Below are 25119 nucleotides of genomic sequence, written 5' to 3'. Positions count from 1 at the left end.
TAAAACGAATTTGTATCCTTTTATGTGTCACATTTTGTCTTTCATAATACTCCCTCCGTTCCCTATTATAAGTCACATTTTTTGAAAAAAATTTGTTATAAAATATAAGTCACTTTCTAATATCTAGGAAGCATTATAAAATAATTTTTTCCAAGTTCACCCTCATATTTAATATTAAAGAGATGATAAACTTTAGAAGTATTAACTTGGAGAGAGAAAATCATAGGAAAGTAAATAAGGGTAATCTAGGAAAGTAAATCCTTTTTTTGACAAATTTATTACTAGTAACTACTTTTCTTAATCTAAGAGAATTAGTTATTTGAGACTTATATATATAGGAACGGAGGGAGTAGTAAACGGTTGAGTAAGTCGATGCATAATTTTTTGAAATAAGCAAGTAAATGTGTCTTCTTCACTTTATGATTTAGACTGTCATTTTTTTTAAAAGAATGTTTTAGTTTTGATATTCCAGAAAAGGCTTAATTCTCAAATTGGTTCATGTCTTTGTCTCGCCGTCTGAACTAGGTTCTTTGTCGGATTTTTTTTTTGCAAAAGGTCCTCTATTATGTAAAACGTTTGGAGTAAGTCCTCGCCGGAGTCCAGAGCTCCGGTGAGTGATAATTTGGCCCGCTGACTATATTAATGATGCCTATGTGAAAAAAATTAAAAAATGATACATCACATAATTAAATTAAATTAAATTATCCAAAAAAAAAACTCAGATCATCTCCTTCCTCTATAACCAAAAAAATCATCTCCTTCATCTTCAATTCTCATAATTGAACCCATAATTTTTTTTCCAGAAATTCATCCCATCTCTCCTTCTCCTTCATCTTCTTCTTCTTCTTCTCCAACCAGAACAGAACCCCAACCCCACCACCACCTGCAACCGAAACCTCCACCCCCACCCCAGCCAATCCCCACTTGCAATCGGAACCCCAATTAAATAAAACTCTTGTCACCCGAATATATTTTTTTCATATTTAGTTTTTATTTTTTTACCTTTAAAATTTATTATTTTTAACTATTTTCTATTTTTATCGTTTTGTAGATCATTTCAATTTTTGACTCTTCTTTTTTTATCCTAGCAAAGCCTCCTCCGCGGCTCACCGTCGATGTTGACTGCTGCACCGTCGACTTTCTTGTAAGTCGTATTCCCATGTCCGACTCTGTATTTGTTTGATTCACTCAATAACAACAATATATACAAATTATATTCAGTCTTGAACACCATCCAACAATGTATAAACTTCAGCATCTTCAATTTTTGGACAATGCTATGTGTGCAAGCGTGCCTATATATAACAATAACAATTCTTGCTATAAACATGGAGTCCCCCAAAAGGCATAAATCCAATGAGGATCAGGACATGAAATGAGTGTGTTTTTAACATTCAATATGAGAAGACAAAAAATGTGCCTAGTAATGTGTTTTTACTTTTTACTGTGTTTTTTATAGTGCATTTTTTAGAGTAAAAACAACAAATTTAGTGGGCTCCATATTCATTCCTCGGCCTCAATATTGAGAGCCCATATATGTTTATTTTTTTTGTATTTTTCTTTCATATATGAACAACAAAAATGTGCCTAGTCGTTGCTTTTCCTTCTGACTGACTCGACGTGACTTGATGTTTCAGTGTGTTAGTAGACTTGACCACACTGCCTCTAGGTCCAGCCTGTTTTATGTCCTTGTTCTGCTCTGTTGTTATTTCCTATAACTTTTTTCGTAGGCTAGTTCCTTGCATAGCTCACTCAGTCTCTGAAGCTATTCACCATCACCCTTTTCTCCATTTGTTCTTTCTCGTTTTTCACAGTATTGAGCTCTTTCGTTTCGTAGTCCTCGTCGACACCAACACTGGTAAGAACCATGAACTCTGTACTCGAATCTCAGTGAGGAGTCTTGAGCATCATTGCAATCATCCATCTATTCAAACCTCATCTTCTTCAATTAGTATGTGATATATATAGTAATGTGCTTGTTGCTTGTACTTATTTTTGTAGGTACTTGTTATCAACATGGAATCCCACAAGAAGCGTAAATCCAGTAAGGGTCAAGACATGATAAGTAACCTCCCTGACTTCATTATTGGTCGCATTCTTTCTTTTCTCCCTACCAAATATGCAGTCCGTACAAGTGTTTTATCCAAGAATTGGACATACAAATGGACATTCATCACCAATCTGAACTTTAGAGATAGAGTGGGTTATTCTTCCAAAATAGTTAGAAAAATTGTCTTCTTGAGCTTTGTGTACAGAGTACTACTTCATCTCAATAGTTCAAGCATCCAGAGTTTCTCACTTGATTTATTTGGGAAGTACGAATCTTTGCATGTGGATCAGTGGATATCTGCTGTTGTAAGCCGGAGAGTGAAAAAGCTTTGGATCAAGCTTTACCTTATTTCAAACAAGGATCAAGCTTTACCCTCGCATTTCCTTCTGAGATACAGGTCTTTAGAGGAACTGGTGCTAAAGGTGGAACGTTGTGATATTAAAGTTCCCACCTCTGCTCTTTTTCCATCCCTCACCCTCCTGAAGTTGTCTGGAATCCAGTTTATTGGTGGCCCTTCTAATGAATCTGGAAATGTTCAACTTGATTTCCCAGTTCTGAGAACTTATAAGACAGATGAGTGCACTTGGTCATCAAGCTTAAAGTGTGTCACTTTAGAAGCACCTCTGCTTAAAGTGGTTTCTATAGAGAACTTTAGACGTCGGTCTGCATCTAATAATTCATATACTGTCCTAAAGTTTTGTGTTTCAAGTCTTGCAGAATTCACTTATAAAGGTTATCTACTACCGGAAACTATTGTGTTTGATCTATCTGCAGCACATATTGCTTCTGCTAAGATTGAAGTTGATATATATGAGGAGGAGATTAGTGTGCAAGAAAATGTGGCTCTTTCTAGTAAGCTTCTGAAGCAATTTCATAATGTAGAATTTTTGAAGTTTGGGAAGTCAGAGAAGAAGGTACTTTTCCTCACTTCATCATATTCAACCAAAATGCAAACTATCATTTTGTGAACTATCATTTTGTATGTCAAAGTTATGTTTTCATTAGTGATTCTGCCAAAGGATTGTGATTAAAGTGACTTTCAGATGGTTTATGGTTTACTCAAATAAATTTATCAACGAGAATAGAGTTATATATCTCATCGTCAGATAATTTAGAATAATTTCCCCTGCTAAATAACAATCTCAGTAAATATATCACATTAGTATGAACATGAGGAAATAAAACTGGTAGTGAGAAACTTCAGTGGTCCAAACACCCTATTCATGATTATAAATATTTGATCCTTCAAGATTTCAAATTTGTTCCATTCTTTAATTCATATGTTGGCTTCATTTCATTTCACTACCAAAACTTAAACAGATTTTACCGCTATTCCGCTAACAAAAGATTCTTTGGCAGATCTTCCTACATTTGAAATGTTCAGTCATTTGGAGCTAGCAAATGTTACTGTTGAAATTCTTTTGGCATTACTCCTGAAAACACCATATCTAAAGACTATAATTTTTCACTCATTGACCGATTTGAACTGCTAGTCACAAGCTAATTAAATTTTTTAAACATACTTCCGGACCTTTTCATTTTGTGACTAGAGATGAGCTTTATATCAAATTTATTTAGTTTTCCATCATGTCTTGTTTGGAATTTGCGGAGCTATATAATAATATACTTCTACTGCTGAATGATTGTGGTTAACTAGATACTCATACTACTCTAACTGGACCAAGAACTGATAAATTATGACCGTTTGACTGTGCCTGACTGTTTTTAAATACTCTTCAAATGACAAAAGTTTGAGTTTTGATGGTTGTGAGCATGAGTTAAGTTTTGCTAAGTTTGTGATGGAAAATGATCTTGCCTTAAGAAATGTCGTAATGTTATGATTTTGGAATTGACAACTTAGGTTAATAGAGGTTTACAAGGACATGGGATGAATACAACTTTATTCCATGTTTTATTGTAAATCATTTGAGCCCTTCATGTCATGTGCCTTCCATTTGCTTATTTTAATAAGCATGCTAATTTAGTGCAAAATTCTTTGCACCTAGTGTCAAGGAAACCTATATGAACAAAACTAATTTTATTATTGTTGAACAGGGGTGGCTAGCAAAAGATTCATTGAAAGATCTTCCTTCATTTGAAATGTTAAGTCATGTGAAGCTAAGAAATGTTATTGGTGAAACTCTTTTGGCCTTACTTTTCAAGACACCAAATCTAAAGACTCTTATTTTCCAGGTGAGTTGAGTTATTGACTCAATTTGAACTGCTAGTCAGGAGCTAGTTGAATTTTATTAACATACTTTCAACATTTACAATATTTGTATTTTGTGAATAGTGATGGGCTTTGCCTGTAATTCATTTAGTTATTCCATTATGTCTTAATTGGATTTTGTGGAGCTATATACTAATATATTTTTGCTGATGGATGATTATGTCGGGAACTACTCCAAGTTGACCAAGAAGTGTTGAATTATGATGGTGTGCCTGATTGTTTTTTAACTACTCTTCAAGTGGTAAAGTTTTTGAGTTTTGATGGTTCCGAGCATCAGTTAAGTTTTGCTAAATTTGTGATGGCAAATGCTCATGTCTTGAAGAGGATGAGTTTCATCCCTACTTGGAAGCTACCCAAGTCGAATTTGGAAGAAGTAAAAGAGAAGCTGTTCTCATTCAAGAAATGTTGTAGTTTGATTTTAGAATTTTCAACCGTTTAAGTTACTGAAGATTTACATGGTTATTACATGCTTTAATTTATATATTGTAATTCAGCTGTGTCCTTCATTCTGTATAACAGGGATTTGTTTATTTGAATGAACATGATTATTTTTAGTTCAAACTTCATACAAAAGTCGACTTTGTCATGTAATGTTAAGGAAAGTCGATTGACCAGTCAGTCAAGTGTGGTAGAAATACATAAAAGGAAAATGTAGAGTGTACATAAGAAAATTAGGAACAAACCATGCTCCCACTAACAGTTACATAAAAATCTTCTCATGAAGAGCTCGATTATAGTGAGGAGGAATGAGAGGAAATTTTCCTGCAGTACTTATACTTGTGTATGACATATCCTTGCAATTAAAGTTAAGATTATTACTATTAGGCGTAATTTATATTGGTGTTCTAAATTTTAGTATAAATTTGACTAGTTAAATTTATTTCTAGCTCTTATAGTCCTTGAATCTTGGTGAGTCTTGAGAATCATTGCTATCATCTTTTTTTTTTGAACTAAACATATTGCCATAAATTAAACGGACAATGAAGTCCTTACATCAGAATCAAGAAATTCAATCAAATCCGGAAGATCTTCCTCTACCGAAACAACATTCGATAGAGAGAACGCATTCCAAACTATCGTCTATTTATTCAAACTCCATCTTCTTCCTTTTTTATACAATGTTATCTCATAATTATTTTTCAAGGAACTTGCTTTAAACATGGAATCTCCCAATAGGCTCTCAATGTTGCTTTCACACCTCTGTTTGAGGTGGACAAATGTGGAAGGAAGAGAGAGATAGAAAGAAAATAAAAAGTAAGAGAGAGAAAATATGAGATGTGATAGATAATAAGAGGAGAGAGATGAAAATTAAAATAAGTGGAAATGAGGTGTATAAAAAATGAGGTGTAAACATATCATTATTGTTGAACCCATCAACATTTTGATGATCAAGAAATGTCGTAGATTTTAGAATTTTCAACCGTTTAGGAAAGTCTATTGTCAACCTTGAAGTTATTGATTGAGGTTAAAGGTATAGCTTTTAATAATAACGCGTGATTTTTTTTTTGAATGACATGATAAATATTTTTTGGTATTGGTATTGGTGAGACTTTCTTATTGAACACACATAACCTTAAAAGATAAAGAATGAATAATATTGTGATAGTGCCAACATGTAAAAAGTAAAAGATTTCTTAACATTTGCTCGCACAACCTACCCTTCTTCCTGCCAAAATATGGATTGAGTTGAAACTTTGGAACGAAATATTAAAAGTGGACTAGCCCAACCCTACTCACATTTCAGCGGGTTAGCGACGGGTCGGATCAAGCCCGCCTCGCCAACTCATATTGCCACTCACAGTCATTTTTCAACTTTGTCATTCGGTTCTCCCATTACAATTTACAATATCAATCGTTGATTATTTGATATAAATAGTGATTTTTATACGTTCAAAAAAAACTTCATTTTTATTGGCCGACAAAAAAGCTTCATTTTTATTTAAAATACACATTTTACCCCTCGAATAAGTTAACCTTAGTTAAAATGAGGCTAATGGAATATTTTTTGTAACTTAGTTTTTCTTTTGTTTGTTTAGATGTTATGAATATTTTTACTATATATTATTTAAAACTAGTAAAATTTTACAGAGCAAAACCCTCAACATTTTCAATGCTCCATTCTCCAATCCTTTGATTTCATTTTATATGATTTCCAAAACTCAACAGGTATTTCCGCAGTTAGCAAAAGATTCCCTGGCAGATCTCCCTACATTTAAAAGGTTAAGTCAGCTGAATCTGGGAAAGGTTACTGGTGAAATTCTCTTGGCATTACTTCCAAGAACACCAAATCTGAAGGCTCTTATTTTTGTGGTAAATTATTAACTGAAGTACTATCATGTCACAAGCTATTTTATTTTTATAAACATACTTCCAAACTTTTGTATATATGGATTTTTAGTGATGAGCTTTCTGTGATTCTATCTAATTCATTGAGTTCTTTTTTTTTCCCAATATGTCTTGGAATTTTCTGAATGATGATGATCAGGAACTACTCCAATTTGACCAAGAACAGCTGAATTATGACTGTGTGCCCGATTGTTTTTCAACTACTCTTCAGGTGGTAAAGTATTTGAGTTTTGATGGTTTTGAGCATGAGTTAAGTTTTGCTAAATTTGTGATGGAAAATGTTGTTGCTTAGAAGACGATGAGGTTCATCCCTACTTGGGAGCTATTCAGCTCCAATTTGGAAGAAGTAATAAAAGAGAAGTTGTTCTCCTTTAAGAAATGTTTTCTAGTTCCATGATTTTGGAATTTCGATCCGTTTAGGTTACTGAAAGTTTACCAAGATGGCCAAGAATACAACATACTTCATTTGTGCTGCGCGCCTTCCAAATGACAGCTGGGATTTGTTTCTTTGAATGAGCATGATTATTTAGTGCTAATTTTGTTTATCTCAGGAGAGGTTAAGGAAAGTGTTTTGAACAAAGACATTTTGATTCATTTACACTTCTCTTTCTTTTTCCTCTAATTTTCGCCAACTTTTTCTTACTATGTATCTCTTTTTTACTTATCTCATCATTATCTTTCATTTTTCTCTTTTTTATTCAACTCTAGAATCTCCTCTTGTTGTAAGTGTAAAATGAGTGTGTATAATATTTTTCTTTGACTAATCAAGTGTGTGCTACATAAAATTAGCAATAGAGTGGGTATATAGAAGTTTTGGTGCCGTCTAATATAATTACACTTATGTTTTGGATATTGAATGAAGGATAATAAAACATTTGGATATGATAATCAAATAATAAAATGTTTGAACTAGATAATTTTAAAAAATATTATTATAATAATGTTCTCATGGTATTTTTTTAACTTTCTCATTCGGCTCTTCCCACTACAATGTAAACAATTGAGTTGAGTTTAATTGATATGCATTGTCACTATAAAACAGTTTTACACTGACAACGCTAATGTTGCAGAATTCAATTGGGTGACTTTGTAAATAAAGTTTACACTAACGGTGCACACACATTAAATGCTTGAGTTTTTATATAAGTGGTGGTTGTTTAAGTTTAATTAAATTAAATATTTAATATATATTAAATAAAACTCTTGTCATCTAAATATAATTTTTTCATATTTAGTTTTTATATTTTTACCTTTAAAATTTATTATTTTTAACTCTTTTATATTTTTATCGTTTTGTAAATCATTTCAATTTTTTAACTTCTAATTTTACCCTAGCAAAGCCTCCTCCGCGACTCACTGTCGGTGTTGGCTGATGCGCTGTCGACTTTCTTGTAAGCCGTATTCCCGTCTCTGACTCTTGTATTTTATTTTATTTTTTGCTAATTCCGACTCTGTATTTGTTTGATTCACTCATTAACAACAATATATACAAATTATATTCAGTCTTGAACACCATCCAACAATGTATAAACTTCATCATCTTAATTTTTGGACAATGCTCTATGTGTGCAAGCGTGCCTATATATAACAATAACAATTCTTGCTATAAACATGGAGTCCCCCAAAAGGCATAAATCCAATGAGGATCAGGACATGAAATGAGTGTGTTTTTAACATTCAATATGAGAAGACAAAAAATGTGCCTAGTAATGTGTTTTTACCTTTTTATAGTGTTTTTTTTAGAGTAAAAAACAACAAATTTATTGGGCTCCTTATTCATTCCTCGGCCTCAATCTTGAGAGCCCATATGTTTATTTTTTTTGTATTTTTCTTTCATATATATATAAACATCTTTTTCTATTATTACAACTTCACTTCACTTCACATAGCTCACTTAGATTCTGAAGCTATTCACCATCACCTTTTTCTCTTTTTTCACAGTATTGAGCTCTTTCGGTTCGTAGTCGTCGTGGACACCAACACCGGTAAGAACCATGAACTCTGTACTTCTACTGTACCCCTTTGATGATTCTTTATGTTTTAAATCGAGTACTATATGTTAAGCATTCCTAATTAGCAACCCACTACACATACTCACAATGTCTATTTGCATGCGCTAGCTGTTCATTGCTATTGCACCTCTCAAACTAATAAATCAATTTTGGCTTTGTAAAATGCATAATGCATGTTGTGATGCTTGCTGAAATCAGATAAACTTTCAAGCTTTGTCAATTCTTAAGCCAAAGTCAAGTTGAATACAAATAGCTGGTACAATGTTAATGGTGCCCGTTTCTTAGTATCCCTCCATCTCCATGCATGTAAAAAGAAAAGCTAGATACCCTCATTTCACATAATATTGCAGTCTTGAGCATCATTGCAATGATCCATTTATTCAAACCTTATCTTCTTCAATTTTTAGACAATGTTATGTGTGTGATATATAGTAATGTGCTTGTACTTATTTTTGTAGGCACTTGCTATCAACATGGAATCCCGCAAGAGGCGTAAATCCAATAGGGTTCAAGACATGATAAGTAACCTCCCTGACTTCATTATTGGTCGCATTCTTTCTTTGCTTCCTACAAAAGATGCAGTCCGTACAAGTGTTTTATCCAAGAGATGGATATACAGCTGGACATTCATAACTGATCTGCACTTTGAAGATAGAGAGCGATATTCTTCCAAAAAAATCAGAAAAAATGACTTCTTGAGCTTTGTGTACAGGGTACTTCTTCATCTGAATAGTTCAAGCATCCAGAGTTTCTCACTTGATTTATCAGAGAAGTACGAATCTTTCCATGTGGATCGGTGGATATCTGCTGTTGTAAGCCGGAGAGTAAAAAAGCTTTGCATCAATCCAAAGAAGAAACAGCTTTGCAGTAAATTTCCTTTCTTTCAGAGCACCAAGGAAGCCATTTCCTCTCATTCTCTTCTGAGATACAGGTCTTTAGAGGAACTGGTGCTAAATGTGGATCGTTGTGATATTAAAGTTCCCACCTCTGCTCTTTTTTCATCCCTCACAGTCCTGAATTTGTCTGGAATCAAGTTTATTAGTGGCCCTACTAATAAATCTGGAAATGTTCAACTTGATTTCCCAGTTCTGAGAACTTATAAGACAGATGATTGCACCTGGTCATCAAGCTTAAAGTGTGTCACTTTAGAAGCACCTCTGCTTAAAGTGGTTTCTATAAAGGACTTTAGACGTCGGTCTGCATCTAATAATTCATATACTGTCCTAAAGTTTTGTGCTTCAAGTCTAGCAGAATTCACTTATAATGGTTATCTACTACCGGACACCATTGTATTTGATCTATCTGCAGCACATATTGCTTCTGCTAATATTGATGTTGATATATATGAGGAGGAGATTAGTGTGCAAGAAATGGTGGCTCTTTCTAGTAAGCTTCTGAAGCAATTTCAAAATGTAGAATATTTGAAGTTTGGGATGTCAGGGGAGGAGGTACTTTTCCTTACTTCACCATTTCCAACCAAAAAAAAGAGTAAACTATCATTCTGTATGTCAAAGGATTCTGCCAAAGGATTGTGATTAAAGTGACTTTCAGATGGTTTATGGTTTCCTCAAATAAATTTAACAACGAGAATACAAGATATATATATATATCTCATCGTCAGATAATTTAGAATAATCTCCCCTGCTAAATAACAATGTCAGTAAATATATCACATTAGTATGAACATGAGGAATTAAAACTGTAAGTGAGAAACTTTAGTGGTCCAAACACCCTATTCATGATTATAAATATTTGATCCTTCAAGATTTCAAATTTGTTCCATTCTTTAATATATATATGTTGACTTCATTTCATTTCACTACCAAAACTCAACATTTTGTTTGTTGTTAAACAGGTTTTACAGCTAACAAAAGATTCTCTAGCAGATCTTCCTACATTTAAAATGTTAAGTCATTTGGAGCTAGCAAATGTTACTGCTGAAATTTCTTTGGCATTACTCCTGAAAACACCATATCTAAAGACTCTAATTTTTCAGGTAAGTTATTGACTCATTGACCAATTTGAACTGCTAGTCACAAGCTAATTAAATTTTATAAACATACTTTCAAACTTTTGCAGATTTGCATTTTGTGACTAGATCGAGATAAGCTCTATATCTAATTTATTTAGTTTTCCATTATGTCTTGTTTGAAATTTGCGGAGCTATAGAATAATATACTTCTACTGCTGAATGATGGTGGTTAATTAGATTCTACTCTAACTTAACTAAGAACTGATGAATTATGACCATGTGCCTGACTGTTTTTAAATATTCTATAAGTGGCAAAAGTTTTTGAGTTTTGATGGTTCTGAACATCAGTTAAGTTTTGCTAAGTTTGCGTTGGAAAATGCTCTTGCCTTGAGAGGATGAGTTTCATTCCTAATGGAAGCTAACTAGCTAAGTGACTCCAATTTGGAAGAAGTAAAAGTGAAGCTGTTCGTATATTTAAGAAATGTCGTAATGTTATGATTTTGGAATTGTCAACTTTGGAATACAACTTTATTTCATGTTTAATTGTAAATCATTTGTGCCCTTCATGTGCCTTCTAGATGACATGGATTTGCTTATTTTAATAAGCATGCTAATTTAGTGCAAAATTCTTTGCCGTGTTAAGGAAACCTATTATGAACAAAACTCAACAATGTTATTATTGTTGAACAGGTGCGGCTAGCAAAAGATTCATTGACAGATCTTCCTTCATTCGAAATGTTAAGTCATCTGGAGCTAGGAAATGTTACTGGTGAAATTCTTTTGGCATTACTTTTCAAAACACTAAATCTAAAGACTCTTATTTTCCATGTGAGTTATTAACTCGATTTGAACTGCTAGTCACGAGCTAATTGAAATTTACTAACTTTCAACAGTTTCAATATTTGTATTTTGTGAATAGTGATGTGCTTTACATGTAATTCATTTAGTTATTCCATTATGTCTTAATTGGATTTTGTGGAGCTATATACTAATATATTTCTACTGATGGATGATTATGTCAGGAACTACTAGTTGACCAAGAACTGTTGAATTATGATTGTGAGCCTCATTGTTTTTTAAATCTTCAAGTGGTAAAGTTTTTGAGTTTTGATGGATCCGAGCATGAGTTAAGTTTTGCTAAATTTGTGATGGAAAATGCTCTTTTCTTGAAGAGGATGACTTTCATCCCCACTTGGAAGCTACGCAAGTCAAATCTGGAATAAGTAAAAGAGAAGTTGTTCTCATTCAAGAAATGGTGTAGTTTGATTTTAGAATTTTCAACCGTGTAAGTTACTGAAGATTTACAAGAAGGTCAAGAGTACATGGTTATTCCATGCTTTATATATTGTAATTCAGCTGTGTCGTTCATTCTGGATAACAGAGATTTGTTTATTTGAATGAACATGTTTTTATTTAGTTCAAACTTCAAAGTCTTTGTCATGTAATGTTAAGGAAAATCTATTGACCAGTCAAGTGTGGGAGAAATACATAAAAGGAAAATGTAGAGTGTACATAAGTAGATTAGGAACAAAACATGCTCCCACTAACAGTTACATAAAAATTAAAACGCTAAAACTCGTACAAAGTCCTAAACAAATAATTGACTTATGAGTTTTTTTTAGATAAGCAAAAATGTATTAATAGGGAGTACAAGGGGTACTCAACCAAAAATACAATAGTGTTTGTTCCAGCAAGAGTTGGCAGGTGCCGATCCAAAGGATGTAGGGAAATTCGCATAAACCTGACCGAAAGCTTCTAGCCCACTACCTCAGTGGACTAGAGCTGGGGGCTACTGTTCTGGGACGACCAGGGAAGGGTGTCACCCGATCGAGACGACCAGGTAGGGGTGTCACCCGTGTGAGACGACCAGGTAAGGGTGTTACCCGAGTGAGGCCCAATATGGACGACCAGGTAGCCGTGTTACCCGAGTAGACTCGATCACGAGCGGGACGGCGCTCACCCCTAGCTCGAGGACATGGACCCCACCACCTAGGGGTTGACCTAGGCCAACCACCCTACGGAACTAGGGTGGTTGGATGGTGGGCCCCCTAGGCAATCTAAACCGTTGGATCGCTGCAAACCGCAGAGGGAGCAGGAGGATCCAACGGCCCTTGACCCACCAGTACGAGCCATGCATGACGTTGCATGGCTCCAACCCTAATACCCCAACTTGTATATAAGGGGGGCAGCTCACTCATTCTAAGGTACGTTACTCTCTCTAATTTCTACTACCCCTTTGCTCGATTCCTCTACTCACTTTGGCATTGGAGTCCCTTGCAGGAGCCCCTCCCGGGTCCGTCCCGCAACTCAGTGCACATGCTTCTTTTCTTCACTTGGCAGCCCTGCTCTCGTGGTCCACCCGATCATTTGGCGCCGTCTGTGGGGATCGAGTAAACTTTTCCTTCACCACGTGCCGTCAGAGACAAGTGCAGCAGCAACGAGCAATGGTAGAAATCCGACAGACCTCTCGCCGTTTCAACCGAACCCCCGAGGGTCATGTGGAGACTCTGGACGAATCCGCGAACCACCAACACTCCCCCCGACCCTAGAGGACTACCCCTCCGACTCCTCCCCGGGGGCGATCCCCGGAGACAGGGATCCTTACCCCCCATGCCGCGCACGAAGCCCTGTGCAGGCTGGAGGCCCGGGTTAGGGCGATGGAGGAGGAACATCCTCTAGAGGAAGGGCAGGAGCGCAATGTCCAAGCCCGCAACACTCGGGACGAGATCCGCGCCCTTCGAGCGCGCCTCCGCCAGCTGGAGGAACTGGAAGATCTCTCTAGACAAGAACCGGCGTTCTCTCAGGAGGGGGAAACGGGAAGGAGGCCACCTCCCCCGTCAGACCACCACAACGATCATGGCCAAGAACAAACCACTGAAAGGGCCGTGAATCAACCCCCCCATCACCGCAGGTACCACTCCCCGCGCAGAAGTTACTCCGGACGGAGGAGCCCCGTTTCCACCAGGGAACCATTCAGGGACTCGACCCGCCCACATGGCACCCTGGTGACCTTACCTCAGACGATCAATGGCCCTCTCTCTCCAGACATCATGGCGACCCCTTTCCCCCCAGGATGGTCAAGGCCCAAAATGAAGCTCTATGAGGGTGACTCCGACCCGACGGAGCACATCAACTTCTTCGTGGGAGCCATGCAGTACGCCGGGGCTACTGACCCGATCTACTGCTGCTGCTTCCCGATGAGTTTGGGGAAGGGCCCGATGAACTGGTTCCAAAACCTCCCCAACAACTCCATCCACAACTGGGAAGGAGTCTTGTCCAACTTCTTGACCCAGTATTCCTCGATAAGAAACATTCCGAAGTCAGAAGAAACATTGGCCCTGATCAAGCAGGGCGAGAAGGAATCCCTGAAGGCTTTCCTTAACCGCTTCAACAAAGAAGCAGGAGACATTCCGGACCTCCTCCCTCAGGTCCGCCTGATCTTGGTACGACAAGCGCTTAGGCCAGGTCCTTTCCTAACTTCTTTGGATGGAAAGAAGGCCCGGACACTGGAGGAATTCCAGACCCGATCAGAGAAATATATTAACATGGAGGGGCAGCAACATTAAGGTCCACCAATCAGAACCCAGGCCATCGGCTCTCTGAGAAAGCCCGAGACCCCGGTGAACCTAAGCGCGATCGCGAACAGCGACGGAAGAGCCAGGATGAGAAAAAGCAGAAGCGGAAGAAGTTCGATAGTTACACCCCCCTGAACTCTTCCCTCTCCCTCATCTTGCGGGAGAGAGCCTCTACTGACCTCAGGGACAAACCTCCCCCACTACTCACACGGGGGGATAAGCTGGATTCCAAGAGGTTTTGCGAATTTCATGACAGCCCCGGTCACAACACGGACGAATGTCTGAACCTGAAAGACAAGGTGGAAGAGCTGGTTAGAATCGGGAGATTGTCAAAGTATGTCGCCATCTCCTCAGGCCACCCCCCTCGTCCACATTCGCCACCTCCCAGACGATCACCCACCCCACCCAGGGCCCGGGCCCGGACCCCCCCAGGAATCGTGCACGTACACCTCCTCGAGAAAGGAGCCCCCGTCGTAGAACCCCCGACCGGCGCAGGAGTCCCGGGCGCCACTCTCCAGAACGGCGGGACCGAGATGATGTACGACGACGCCACGGGACCAACCTGGTCGACGTCGGCTCGATTGCTGGAGGATGGGCAGCAGGTGGACCGTCAAACAACAGTCGGAAGAAAAGCACTCGAGTTATGATGTCAGCCGCTGGGAGGCCCCGTCCTAACTCCCTTCGTACAACGCAGCAGAAAGTTCCCATCACCTTCACAGAAGACGACTACGGCTCGGACACCGGCGAGGAGGACGACTCGATCGTCGTAGAAGCCCTCATCGCAAACGGTAAGGTACGACGAGTACTCATCGATACAGGTAGTTCTGCTGACATTATGTTTTACGATGCTTACAAAACCCTAGGCTTATCTGTGAAAGACCTGATCCCCTATGACCATGATCTGATCGGGTTCACTGGGGACAGAGTCCTACCGTTAGGATATTTTGATGCATACCTCTCCCTAGGAGACCCTAATGTTTGCAGGACTATCAAGGCCCGGTTCTTAGTGGTGAAATTCCCAACAGCCTACAACGCCATCATCGGCAGACCAAGCCTCAATGTCTACCGAGCCATCATCTCCACCCACCACCTGATGCTGAAATACCCGTGGGCCGGTAGGGCAATTTCCGTACGCGGAAACCTAACCATGGCCAGGGGATGTTATAACTCTAGCTGCAGATTGGCGCGTGAGGATCGCAAGAGGAAAGAACCCGACCGAGGTAAAAGGGTCGAAAACTTCCATCTCCGAGCAGGTGCGTGCTTGGCGGACATCGATCCACGAATGGACCAATCCAGAGAGGACCAACGTCTAAAGCCGGACGGGGAATCACGGTCAGTCCAGATCGGCCGTGGCCTCGAGCAAACCACCAAACTGGCGCGAGACCTCCCTCGAGATCTTTCCAATCGACTTGAGACCCTCCTGAGAAGCAACGGGCACCTATTTGCGTGGTCGTCCGCAGATATGCCAGGCATCGACCCGGCATTCTGCAGTCACAAGCTATCAGTAGACCGTAGATTCAAGCCAGTGGCCCAGAAGAAGAGGCAGATGAGCGCGGAGAAGCAGGAAGCTATCAAGGAACAGACAACAGAACTTCTGAAAGCCGGGATCATTCGCGAAGTTAAGTACACCACTTGGCTCTCGAACGTGGTCCTGGTTAAAAAATCCAACGGAAAGTGGAGGATGTGCGTGGATTACACGGATCTGAACAAAGGATGTGCGTGGATTACACGGATCTGAACAACTCCTCTGGGTACGAATATTTGTCCCTCATGGACGCGTATTCTGGGTACAACCAGATTCCGATGTACAGAGACGATGAAGAGAAGACCGCTTTTATAACCGATCGGGGGACGTATTGCTATACTATGCTCCCATTCGGCCTGAAAAACGCAGTGGCCACCTACCAACGATTGATGACCAGAATCTTCGGGGCGCTGATCGGGAAGTCGGTCGAAGTCTACATTGATGACATCATCGTGAAAACACCAAAGGGGGGCGATCATGCAGCCGATCTGGCCGTCGTGTTCGAACAGCTGAAGAAGTACAATATGCGCCTCAACCCCGAAAAATGCACCTTCGGAGTCAAGAGCGGAAAGTTTCTGGGATATATGCTCACCAGTCGTGGGATTGAACTAAACCCCGAAAAGTGCCAGGCTATTGTAGAAATGAAAAGCCCTAGGACGGTCAAGGAAGTCCAGCAATTGGCGGGGCGGATGGCAGCAATCGGACGGTTTCTCCCGAAGTCTGCCCTAAGAGCCTTACCACTCTATGCCCTGCTAAAGAAAGGAGCAAACTTTACTTGGTCAGAAGAGGCCGAACAGGCTTTCTCCCGGCTGAAAGAGGTTCTCACCTCCCCACCGATCCTATCGAGTCCAAAGCCAGGGGAGCCCCCTATACTTATACTTAGCTGTCCGAGACAAGGCTGTGAGCTCCGTGCTGGTACGAGAGGAAGCGGGAGCCCAGCTTCCGGTCTACTTCGTCAGCCGCTCGCTCAAAGGAGCTGAGCTAAGATATCAGATGCTCGAAAAAGTGGCACTCGCCCTCCTAACCACGGCCAGGCGACTAAGAAGGTACTTCCAGTCTCATAGCATCATTGTCCGCATAGACCAACCGGTCAGGCAAGTCCTCCATAAACCGGATCTAGCCGGTCGAATGGTGGGTTGGTCGATCGAGCTTTCCGAGCATGATATTCGATATGAGCCCAGACGGGCGATCAAGGCGCAGGTCCTCGCAGATTTCCTGGTCGAACTCACGAGCGAAGAAGACCCACCGGCGGAAATTTCCTGGGTCGTCCACGTGGATGGCTCTAGCAACAAAGAGGGGGGCGGCGCCGGGATCGTCCTACAAAGCAACTCAGGAATGATCGTAGAACAGTCGCTGCGCTTTAATTTCCCGGCCACTAACAACCAAGCTGAGTATGAAGCTTGCATCGCCGGTCTGGTGACAGCGCGGGACCTGGGGGCGCAGGACATACTTGTCTGCTGCGACTCCTTACTAGTGGTCTCACAGGCTAACGGAGAGGCGCAGGCCAAGGACCCAATTCTGGAACAATACCTCTCCCACCTGAAGCAGTTGGCTTCCACCTTTCGTAAGGTGGAGTTCCGCCACGTCCCAAGAGCTGAAAATGACCGCGCGGACACCCTAGCAAAGCTGGCTAGCACCGGGAAACCCGGACTGAACAGGACAGTCATTCAGGGCACACTGGTCCTCCCTTACGTCGCGGGCTCCGACCGGTCCGTTGGAATCCACACCTTGAGCGTTGGCACGGACGACGATTGGAGGACCCCTATTGTTAAGAACCTCACAACGGGCTGGCTACCACCCGACAAGTCGGAGGCCAAGAAGCTGACTAGGAACGCTTCCTGGTACACCTTGGTGAACGGAGACCTCTTTAAGAGAGGATTTTCCACTCCTCTTCTTAAGTGCTTATCAAAGGAGCGTGCAGAGTATGTGCTCGCCGAGATCCATGAGGGCAGCTGTGGCCACCACCCCGGCGGGCGTTCCCTGGCGAGAAAGGTCCTCCGAGCCGGCTACTACTGGCCCACCCTGGAGAAAGACGCAGCCGACCACGTTAAACGCTGCGACCCATGCCAGAAACACGCCGACCACCGTTTAGCCCCGCCCGAACGTCTCTCAACTATGGTCTCCCCTTGGCCTTTCCACCAATGGGGAATGGACCTCTTGGGACTTTTTACAACCGCGCCAGGACAGCTGAAACACCTGGTCGTCGCGGTAGACTACTTCACCAAGTGGATTGAAGCAGAACCCCTTGCAACTATCACTTCGGCCCGCATACAACGCTTCTTTTACAAGAACATCATCAGCCGATTCGGGGTACCTGGAGTCCTTATTACCGACAATGGCACACAGTTTGCCTCCCAAGGGTTCAAGGAGCTCGTAGACGGACTACACATCAAACACCACTTCACCTCTGTGGAACATCCCCAGACGAACGGACAAGCCGAAGCGGCAAACCGAGTAATCCTTAGAGGGCTCAAGAAAAGACTGGACGACGCTAAGGGCAACTGGGCAGAGCAACTCGATCATGTCCTTTGGGCATACCGCACAACGCCGCACTCTACGACTGGGGAGAGCCCCTTTCGCCTAACTTTCGGCACAGAGGCGGTGATCCCAGCAGAGATTGGAGAGCCGAGCGCTCGTACCATGGGCCACGACCCGGGACAGAACGACCAACTCATCAATGAAGACCTGGACCTTCTCGCCGAAAGGAGAGCCGTTGCCAATTGCAGGGAGTTGATCACGAAGCAGCATGCAGCTATCCGCTACAGCAAGAAGGTCGTCCACTGCGCGTTCCTACCAGGGGACTTAGTCCTCCGCAACGCCAGCATCGGAGCCCGAGGGACCGAGCGAGGCAAGTTGGCCGCCAACTGGGAAGGCCCATACAGAATAACTGAAGCAACCGGCACCGGCGCCTACAAGTTGGAGAAGCTCTCGGGCGAAAAAATCCCCCGCACTTGGAATGCCACCAACTTGAACCGCTACTACAGCTAGCACTGCCATTCAAACATTTGGAATCGGTTCTGTTTTTCTTTTATTGTCTTAAGTCTAGAATCAAGGAGCTACTTCCAATCCTCCTCTTGTAACCGACATGCACACTTGCGTTATTTAATGAATCAAGAAAGAGCGTTTTGTTAAGTTATTTTCATAGCACCGATCGGAACAAACAACAAGACCCACCGGGCACCAAACCAAAAGACCCACCGGGCACCACCTAAAAGACCCACCGGGCACCAACCTAAAAGACCCACCGGGCACTAAACTAAAAGACCCACCGGGCACTAAACTAAAAGACCCACCGGGCACTAAACGAAAAGACCCACCGGGCACGACAAACAAAAGACCCACCGGGCACGAAATTACAAGACCCACCGGGCACGGCAAATCGAAAGACCCGACCGGGCATGGGATCTAGAAGCCCTCGGGGCACCATAACCACGCGGCCCCGCAAAAAAAAATAATAACAATAAAAAGTCCTACCGGGACAATCACAAGACCCAACCGAGCACGTCGAATAATATAGATCGGAAATAAAACAAACCGAGTAGTGCATCCATTAACATTGATTGTCATTACAAACGGTTACAATAGCCTCGCACGGCTTAGAACACTTGAACAAAATGGAAAAAGGAAAAGACACCAGAACAAAATGAAATTACAACCCCCTCAGGGGGCATTCTCCTCTGGGAAGGTTGGGGTAAATTTTCCTTTGGAATCCACAGTCCCGATCCGGCCTTCGGAGACCACCTTTCGGTACCCGACCGGACCGGTCACCAAGCCCGGATTGACAACTGTAAGCTGGCTCACCGCATTATTGAAAGAAGCCTTGTTAATCTTGGACACGGTGGCCGTCAGCTTTTTCTTGTCTGCTTCCAGAGAGGCGATCCTGGCCTCAAACCCTTTCTTTAGGACCGAATCCTGTTCCCGCTCTTTCAGCAAGGCAGCCTCTACCTCCTTCACGCGAGCCGCGCCGGTCTCCGCTTTCCCCTCCGCAGACTTCAGCCGCCCCTCCAGATCTTCACGAGCCTTCTCGCCGTCCTGAACCTTTTTCTTCAGCTGCTCATTCTCAAGCTTCAGGCTGTCCAGCAACTTGTTTAGCTCTTCGATGGCAGAGCACCCCTCTTCCAGCTCCTTGTTCATGGAGGATATCAGTTGATCATCCTTCTCTGTTTTCTCCCTGAGCTCCTCCAGTTCAGGAATAGTCGACAGCTGGAGATACCTGACAGCAGATGCAGTCTTGAGCGAGGCACGGAGAACATAATTGAGGAGTCCGGCAGGCTCCCGATCACCCAAGTACTTTTGGTCATTCTCCGTCAGCACGAGATCGTCGATCTGCGCCAGGTGCTCCCGGCAGTTGCCAGCCCTAGGACCCCAAATGGACAGCCTTTCAGGCGGGGGTACCACGGTAACGGGCACTGCCCGCTCCGGGTCAGAGCCCTGCACTTCACCATCATCATGATCTTGATGGTCCTCCACTCGGCGCTTCTTCGAGGCCGGGCCCTGGGTACCCTCACCCTCAGAAACCGACCGTCCTTGCTCCTGGACGGGATCGGAGGTCCCCCCAACTACGGCCCCTCCCCCGTCCTCCGGGTCGGGCTGGGGTTGAGTTTCAACATGTCCCTCTTCCCCCTGGGCCACATCATTCCCTTGATCCACCTCTTCATCAGAAGACTGTTCGTCTTCAACCTGTATCGCGTCCAACAAAGTCCTGTCAATGTCCGCCATGCCACCTGCCCAACAATGAAAACAACATTAGCACTCGAAATAGGAAAAAGCAACGGGAAGGAGTATCACAAGTAAGTAGCTTACGCAACAACTTAGCGTTCCTTCGAACGCTATAAGAACACAAGTCATAGCATCGAAGGGGACGAACCGGGACCTTCTTGTCCCCCTCCATGACATAACGGATAGCGCCCATCAACAGCCTCTTGAATTTCAAATCGGTCCCCGACAGGGCCCCCTCGTCCGAGAAACTGAATGAGGTCACCTTTTCCCTATAGTGGGCCGTGTTCCAGGCCAGCAGAAAACGCGCCCGCATCCCGCCCGTCGGTCCTGGCACGAACCACCAGAACGGAGGCGGCGAGGTCGGCGCCACCCGGTAAAATTGGTCCTTGAAGTCTTTATACGAATCAGCAAAGGCTTTGAAGATCGGGAACATCGTCCTCAGAGTAACCATGCCGTGACCGCCGTGACCCTGGGTATGGGCGACCGCAAAAAGATGGAAAAAGAGAGGCAGGGACGGCACCTGCCCAAAAATCGCGCAAGCGGTCTCATAACCGCGCACGAAACCCCAGCCCCCGGGGTGAAGTTGGGAGGGCGCCACCATCATATGACGCAGCACGGAAACCTGAAAGTCGGTTAACGGCATCCGCACCTTCACCTTCTTCATAGTATAAATATGCATATAAATGCCGAATGGGGGGGTCTGCGGGAGCCTTTCTTCCTTGCCAGGCGCAAAAACATCATGCCCCGGACCGATCTGCGTCTCGGATAAATAATACTGTCGCCGGAAGTGTCCCTCGTCCTCATTGGCGTAACAGGACTCGAGCTTCAGTATTTCCCGACACCAATCGTCTAAATGCGCTCGGTCACCCTCCAAATGAGGCCACTTCTCTCGGTCGATCTTTTTCCGTTTCGGAGCATCTTTGCTCATCTTCGGCTTGGAACCTCCCCCGGCCGCTTTGCCCCCGACCGCTTTGCCCTTTTTCTTTTCGGCTCCGGTCATACTTAAACCTGCACAAGGGAAAGCGTCGTTTCAATATCTCAAGTTATTGACCACGACTCAAAGGGGAAAACCAGTAGGATCCGCCTTTGTCCCCGGCAGGGAGAGCAAACCCAGCGCCGGAGGACCGGCCCACGGACCGCCCCTCCGCCACACGGGGGGGGGGAGAGCCAACTCTCTCCCTTCCGAAAAGACGCACCCTAAGAACCCCTAGAGGACGGGACGAGGAGAAGAAGAAGAAAATAAAATGCGGGAGAAGTCGAGGAGAACTCACCAAGTAACAAGAAGAGGACGATCACCGGGAAATGAAAGACGACCGCCTGGAAACTGCGCCTTACGACGACGGAATGGAGAGCTTCAAAGGATGAAAAGATGAGAGCTTGAGGTGCAGAAGAAGAAGGAAAACGCAAATGAAATCTCTTCTGCCCTTTTTATAAGGGAAGTTAGGAACGCTTCACCAAACCCTACGTCTGTAATGATGACCCTAGGGGAGGCGGGAAAACTATCATCCAATCAGCTTCCGCCACGTCAGCAAGGGAAATAAAACGACGTAACGCGTGCCAATTGTTGTCAGACGCATTAATGGCACTGCCAAGACGTCGCTTCATGTTACTGTTACGTAACGTTTGGAACTCGAGTCGTTACCTCGCCGTCCCGAGGTCCACGGGGGGGGAGGGGGGGTGACAACCGTCCCATATCATGAGGATGACAACCGTCCCACATCATGGAGGTGACGACCGTACGATTGACGATCGTCTCGTATCATGGGGATGATGACCGTCCCCTCCGGCTTCATCTTCACCTTCTTAAGCTCACGTCTCACTCATGTAGTAAGGCAGAGCTAGGGGGCAACTTGTTCCAGCAAGAGTTGGCAGGTGCCGATCCAAAGGATGTAGGGAAATTCGCATAAACCTGACCGAAAGCTTCTAGCCCACTACCTCAGTGGACTAGAGCTGGGGGGCTACTGTTCTGGGACGACCAGGGAAGGGTGTCACCCGATCGAGACGACCAGGTAGGGGTGTCACCCGTGTGAGACGACCAGGTAAGGGTGTTACCCGAGTGGGGCCCAATATGGACGACCAGGTAGCCGTGTTACCCGAGTAGACTCGATCACGAGCGGGACGGCGCTCACCCCTAGCTCGAGGACATGGACCCCACCACCTAGGGGTTGACCTAGGCCAACCACCCTACGGAACTAGGGTGGTTGGATGGTGGGCCCCCTAGGCAATCTAAACCGTTGGATCGCTGCAAACCGCAGAGGGAGCAGGAGGATCCAACGGCCTTTGACCCACCAGTACGAGCCATGCATGACGTTGCATGGCTCCAACCCTAATACCCCAACTTGTATATAAGGGGGGCAGCTCACTCATTCTAAGGTACGTTACTCTCTCTAATTTCTGCTACCTCTTTGCTCGATTCCTCTACTCACTTTGGCATTGGAGTCCCTTGCAGGAGCCCCTCTCGGGTCCGTCCCGCAACTCAGTGCACAGGCTTCTTTTCTTCACTTGGCAGCCCTGCTCTCGTGGTCCACCCGATCAGTGTTGCAGAAGGAAAAACAAGAAAAAACAATGTCCTAGTGAATGAAATCAGACCCAAGCTACCAGCACACCCACCAGATACACAAACCCAATAACACGCCCCAATACCACTAACAGCCCTCCATGTAAACCATGAAAATCACAATAACAGCACCCCCAAAACCAGATATAAAATCAGCAATTAAACAGAGCAAAGCAGCAACACAAAACCCTCTAAGATCCACGAATACACAGAAGGGGGTTTCCAAACCAATCAGCTGAGGAATAACAGAACCCATGTTTATTCCCCTTGATCCACTGCCACGAACGACGCTTCACCAGTTCCAAGATTACCTCAAAGCGGGCAGCACCTCCCCGAATACCACCTCATTCCGAGCAAGCCACACAGACCAAATGACAGCTAACCAAATAGAATGGCACAAGCGCTGCTGAGAATGAGTTAAGCCAACCCTGAAACCAGATAGATGTTCATGAACAGAAGTGACTTGCGAGAGTGAACAGCCCAACCACTGAAGACAGCCATTCCAAACACCAATCGAAAACGGACAAGAAAATAGAAGGTGAAAGCACGTTTCCAAATGGTTATTGCAGAGAGCACAAGAGGCTGACCCAACCGAGGAAAAAATTCCACGCTTCAACATATTTTCCTTACTCACAATACGGTCAAGTAGCACCCTCCAGGCGAAGCCTTTCACGTTGGATGGAGCATAAGACTGCCAAACATGCATAAGAGCATGATCCTGATCAGGTAACACAGGTTCCTGCAAGAAAAGATATGATGAGTGAACAGAGTAAATTCTATCATTACTTGGTAGCCAAGTCCACGCATCAGGCACACCTTCAGACAATTGAACCACCCCAACCGCACCCTGTAAGGCCTGCTCCCACTCCAACTCCCTCCCTACTAGAGGACGCCGCCATAAAAACTTCCACCGCCACACTTCTTGCTCCCAATTACCACAATCACTGACACAGTTCCACTTCATCTTGGATAGGTTATACAACCGATAAAACGTGCCATGCAGACAGCCACCCCCCAAGCCAATTTGACTTATGAGTTTTTTCTTTTTTTTTGATAGGCAATTAGAAATATATTGAATAGAAGTACAAGGGGTACTTCAACCCAATACAAAAGGAGAAAGAGAAGAAAAAGAGACAAAACCTAAAGATGAAGGAACTACCCTACCTAATATCTCCTTGAAAATAGACTAACCAAGACAAGCCTCATTAAAACCTTGCTAGGGTAAAACCCCCTTGGGAAAACCTAGCAAGGAAAAATAGTACCAATCTTGAAAAGTCAAGAGAATATTTTCAAGGAAGTTTACAAAGAAGACTATTAACCCAGCCCAAGCCCAGCTCTTTCAACTCCACAGAGTGTAGAAAAGAAAAAATTCCTCAGACCACAAGCTTTAAACAATAGACAGAACCAACCCTTCTGGCATCAGAGCAAGAGATTCGTTTGAAAACTGCTGAGGCTTTCAAAAGCAAATTTTCAAATTAATAAAACCTTCATCACTTGGAAGCACCAAGGCCAAGTTGAAGAAATCAAGTTTAGCACTCCCATCATAGATCCACGGCCAAGCACAGAGCAAAGTGATCACCTCAGCTTGGAAGACAATCAAGATAATTCCACAAGACAGCACAGCAAACCCCACCAAATAATGCACGTAAAATCCAAAAGCTTCCCCAAAGAATATGCACTTGCAAAAATAAATGCTTCCAAGAAATACTTACACTAACATCTTGCGGGAACAAGCAAATCAATAAGCCAAAGACTAACAGACATACTTGCAGACCACAGCTACTAACCAGGCTTTGAACCACCGCATTTCACAAAGAATTAAAGCAAATAATAGGCTCATTATACCAATCGGAAAGTGAATGAGAAAAACTCTCCTTCTTAGCCTTCAGCCAGATCCAGGCTTTCATTCTTACTTGTTCAAACACCTCCCCAACACCCATCACCTCCCCACGAAAGATCCTTGCATTCCTCTCAATCCACAGATGCCACACAGTTGAGAGCCAAAGAACCAAGAGTCCCTTCCTTACCGCAACAGAGTTATCCCACGAGAATTGACAGAAGTGAGATCTTGCCTCATCAGGAAGCACAGGACTTGTACCTAACCACCTCAAAATTGCAGTCCAGACCTGCCAT

General features: G+C 43.3%; 3 protein-coding genes across 3 annotated transcripts; 2 read left to right on the top strand and 1 right to left on the bottom strand.

Moving 5' to 3' along the window:
- The first annotated feature begins 1703 nt into the window (after window positions 1-1703).
- Window positions 1704-6918, top strand: LOC130737115 (putative FBD-associated F-box protein At5g56690). The gene is made up of 5 exons (XM_057588884.1): window positions 1704-1858; window positions 2002-2964; window positions 4106-4243; window positions 6447-6590; window positions 6766-6918. Exons 2-5 carry the CDS (start codon window positions 2017-2019, stop codon window positions 6916-6918), a joined length of 1383 nt encoding a protein of 460 aa, XP_057444867.1. The 5' UTR covers window positions 1704-1858; window positions 2002-2016.
- A 2506-nt stretch (window positions 6919-9424) lies between these two features.
- LOC130737114 (uncharacterized) lies at window positions 9425-11833 on the top strand. Its single transcript, XM_057588883.1, has 5 exons — window positions 9425-9450; window positions 9570-10086; window positions 10494-10634; window positions 11301-11438; window positions 11633-11833. The coding sequence occupies exons 1-5, from the start codon at window positions 9425-9427 to the stop codon at window positions 11831-11833; spliced, it is 1023 nt and encodes a 340-aa protein (XP_057444866.1).
- An 11460-nt stretch (window positions 11834-23293) lies between these two features.
- Window positions 23294-23950, bottom strand: LOC130737113 (uncharacterized). Its single transcript, XM_057588882.1, has one exon. It carries the CDS (start codon window positions 23948-23950, stop codon window positions 23294-23296), a length of 657 nt encoding a protein of 218 aa, XP_057444865.1.
- Between the last annotated feature and the right edge of the window lie 1169 nt (window positions 23951-25119).

Source organism: Lotus japonicus, chromosome 2 (genome assembly GCF_012489685.1).
Source record: "Lotus japonicus ecotype B-129 chromosome 2, LjGifu_v1.2".
NCBI lineage: Eukaryota > Viridiplantae > Streptophyta > Magnoliopsida > Fabales > Fabaceae > Lotus > Lotus japonicus.
The sequence above is the reverse complement of the archived record's forward strand: the minus strand, read 5'-3'. Positions and strand labels throughout refer to the sequence as shown.

Coding starts and splice junctions, on each gene's coding strand:
- LOC130737113 (XM_057588882.1), bottom strand. CDS start 23,950: ATGAAGTGGAACTGTGTCAGTGATTGTGGTAATTGGGAGCAAGAAGTG.
- LOC130737115 (XM_057588884.1), top strand. CDS start 2,017: ATGGAATCCCACAAGAAGCGTAAATCCAGTAAGGGTCAAGACATGATA. Junction 2,965..4,105: donor TTGGGAAGTCAGAGAAGAAG/GTACTTTTCCTC, acceptor ATTGTTGAACAG/GGGTGGCTAGCAAAAGATTC. Junction 4,244..6,446: donor TAAAGACTCTTATTTTCCAG/GTGAGTTGAGTT, acceptor AAAACTCAACAG/GTATTTCCGCAGTTAGCAAA.
- LOC130737114 (XM_057588883.1), top strand. CDS start 9,425: ATGTGGATCGGTGGATATCTGCTGTT. Junction 10,087..10,493: donor TTGGGATGTCAGGGGAGGAG/GTACTTTTCCTT, acceptor GTTGTTAAACAG/GTTTTACAGCTAACAAAAGA. Junction 11,439..11,632: donor TAAAGACTCTTATTTTCCAT/GTGAGTTATTAA, acceptor TGATTATGTCAG/GAACTACTAGTTGACCAAGA.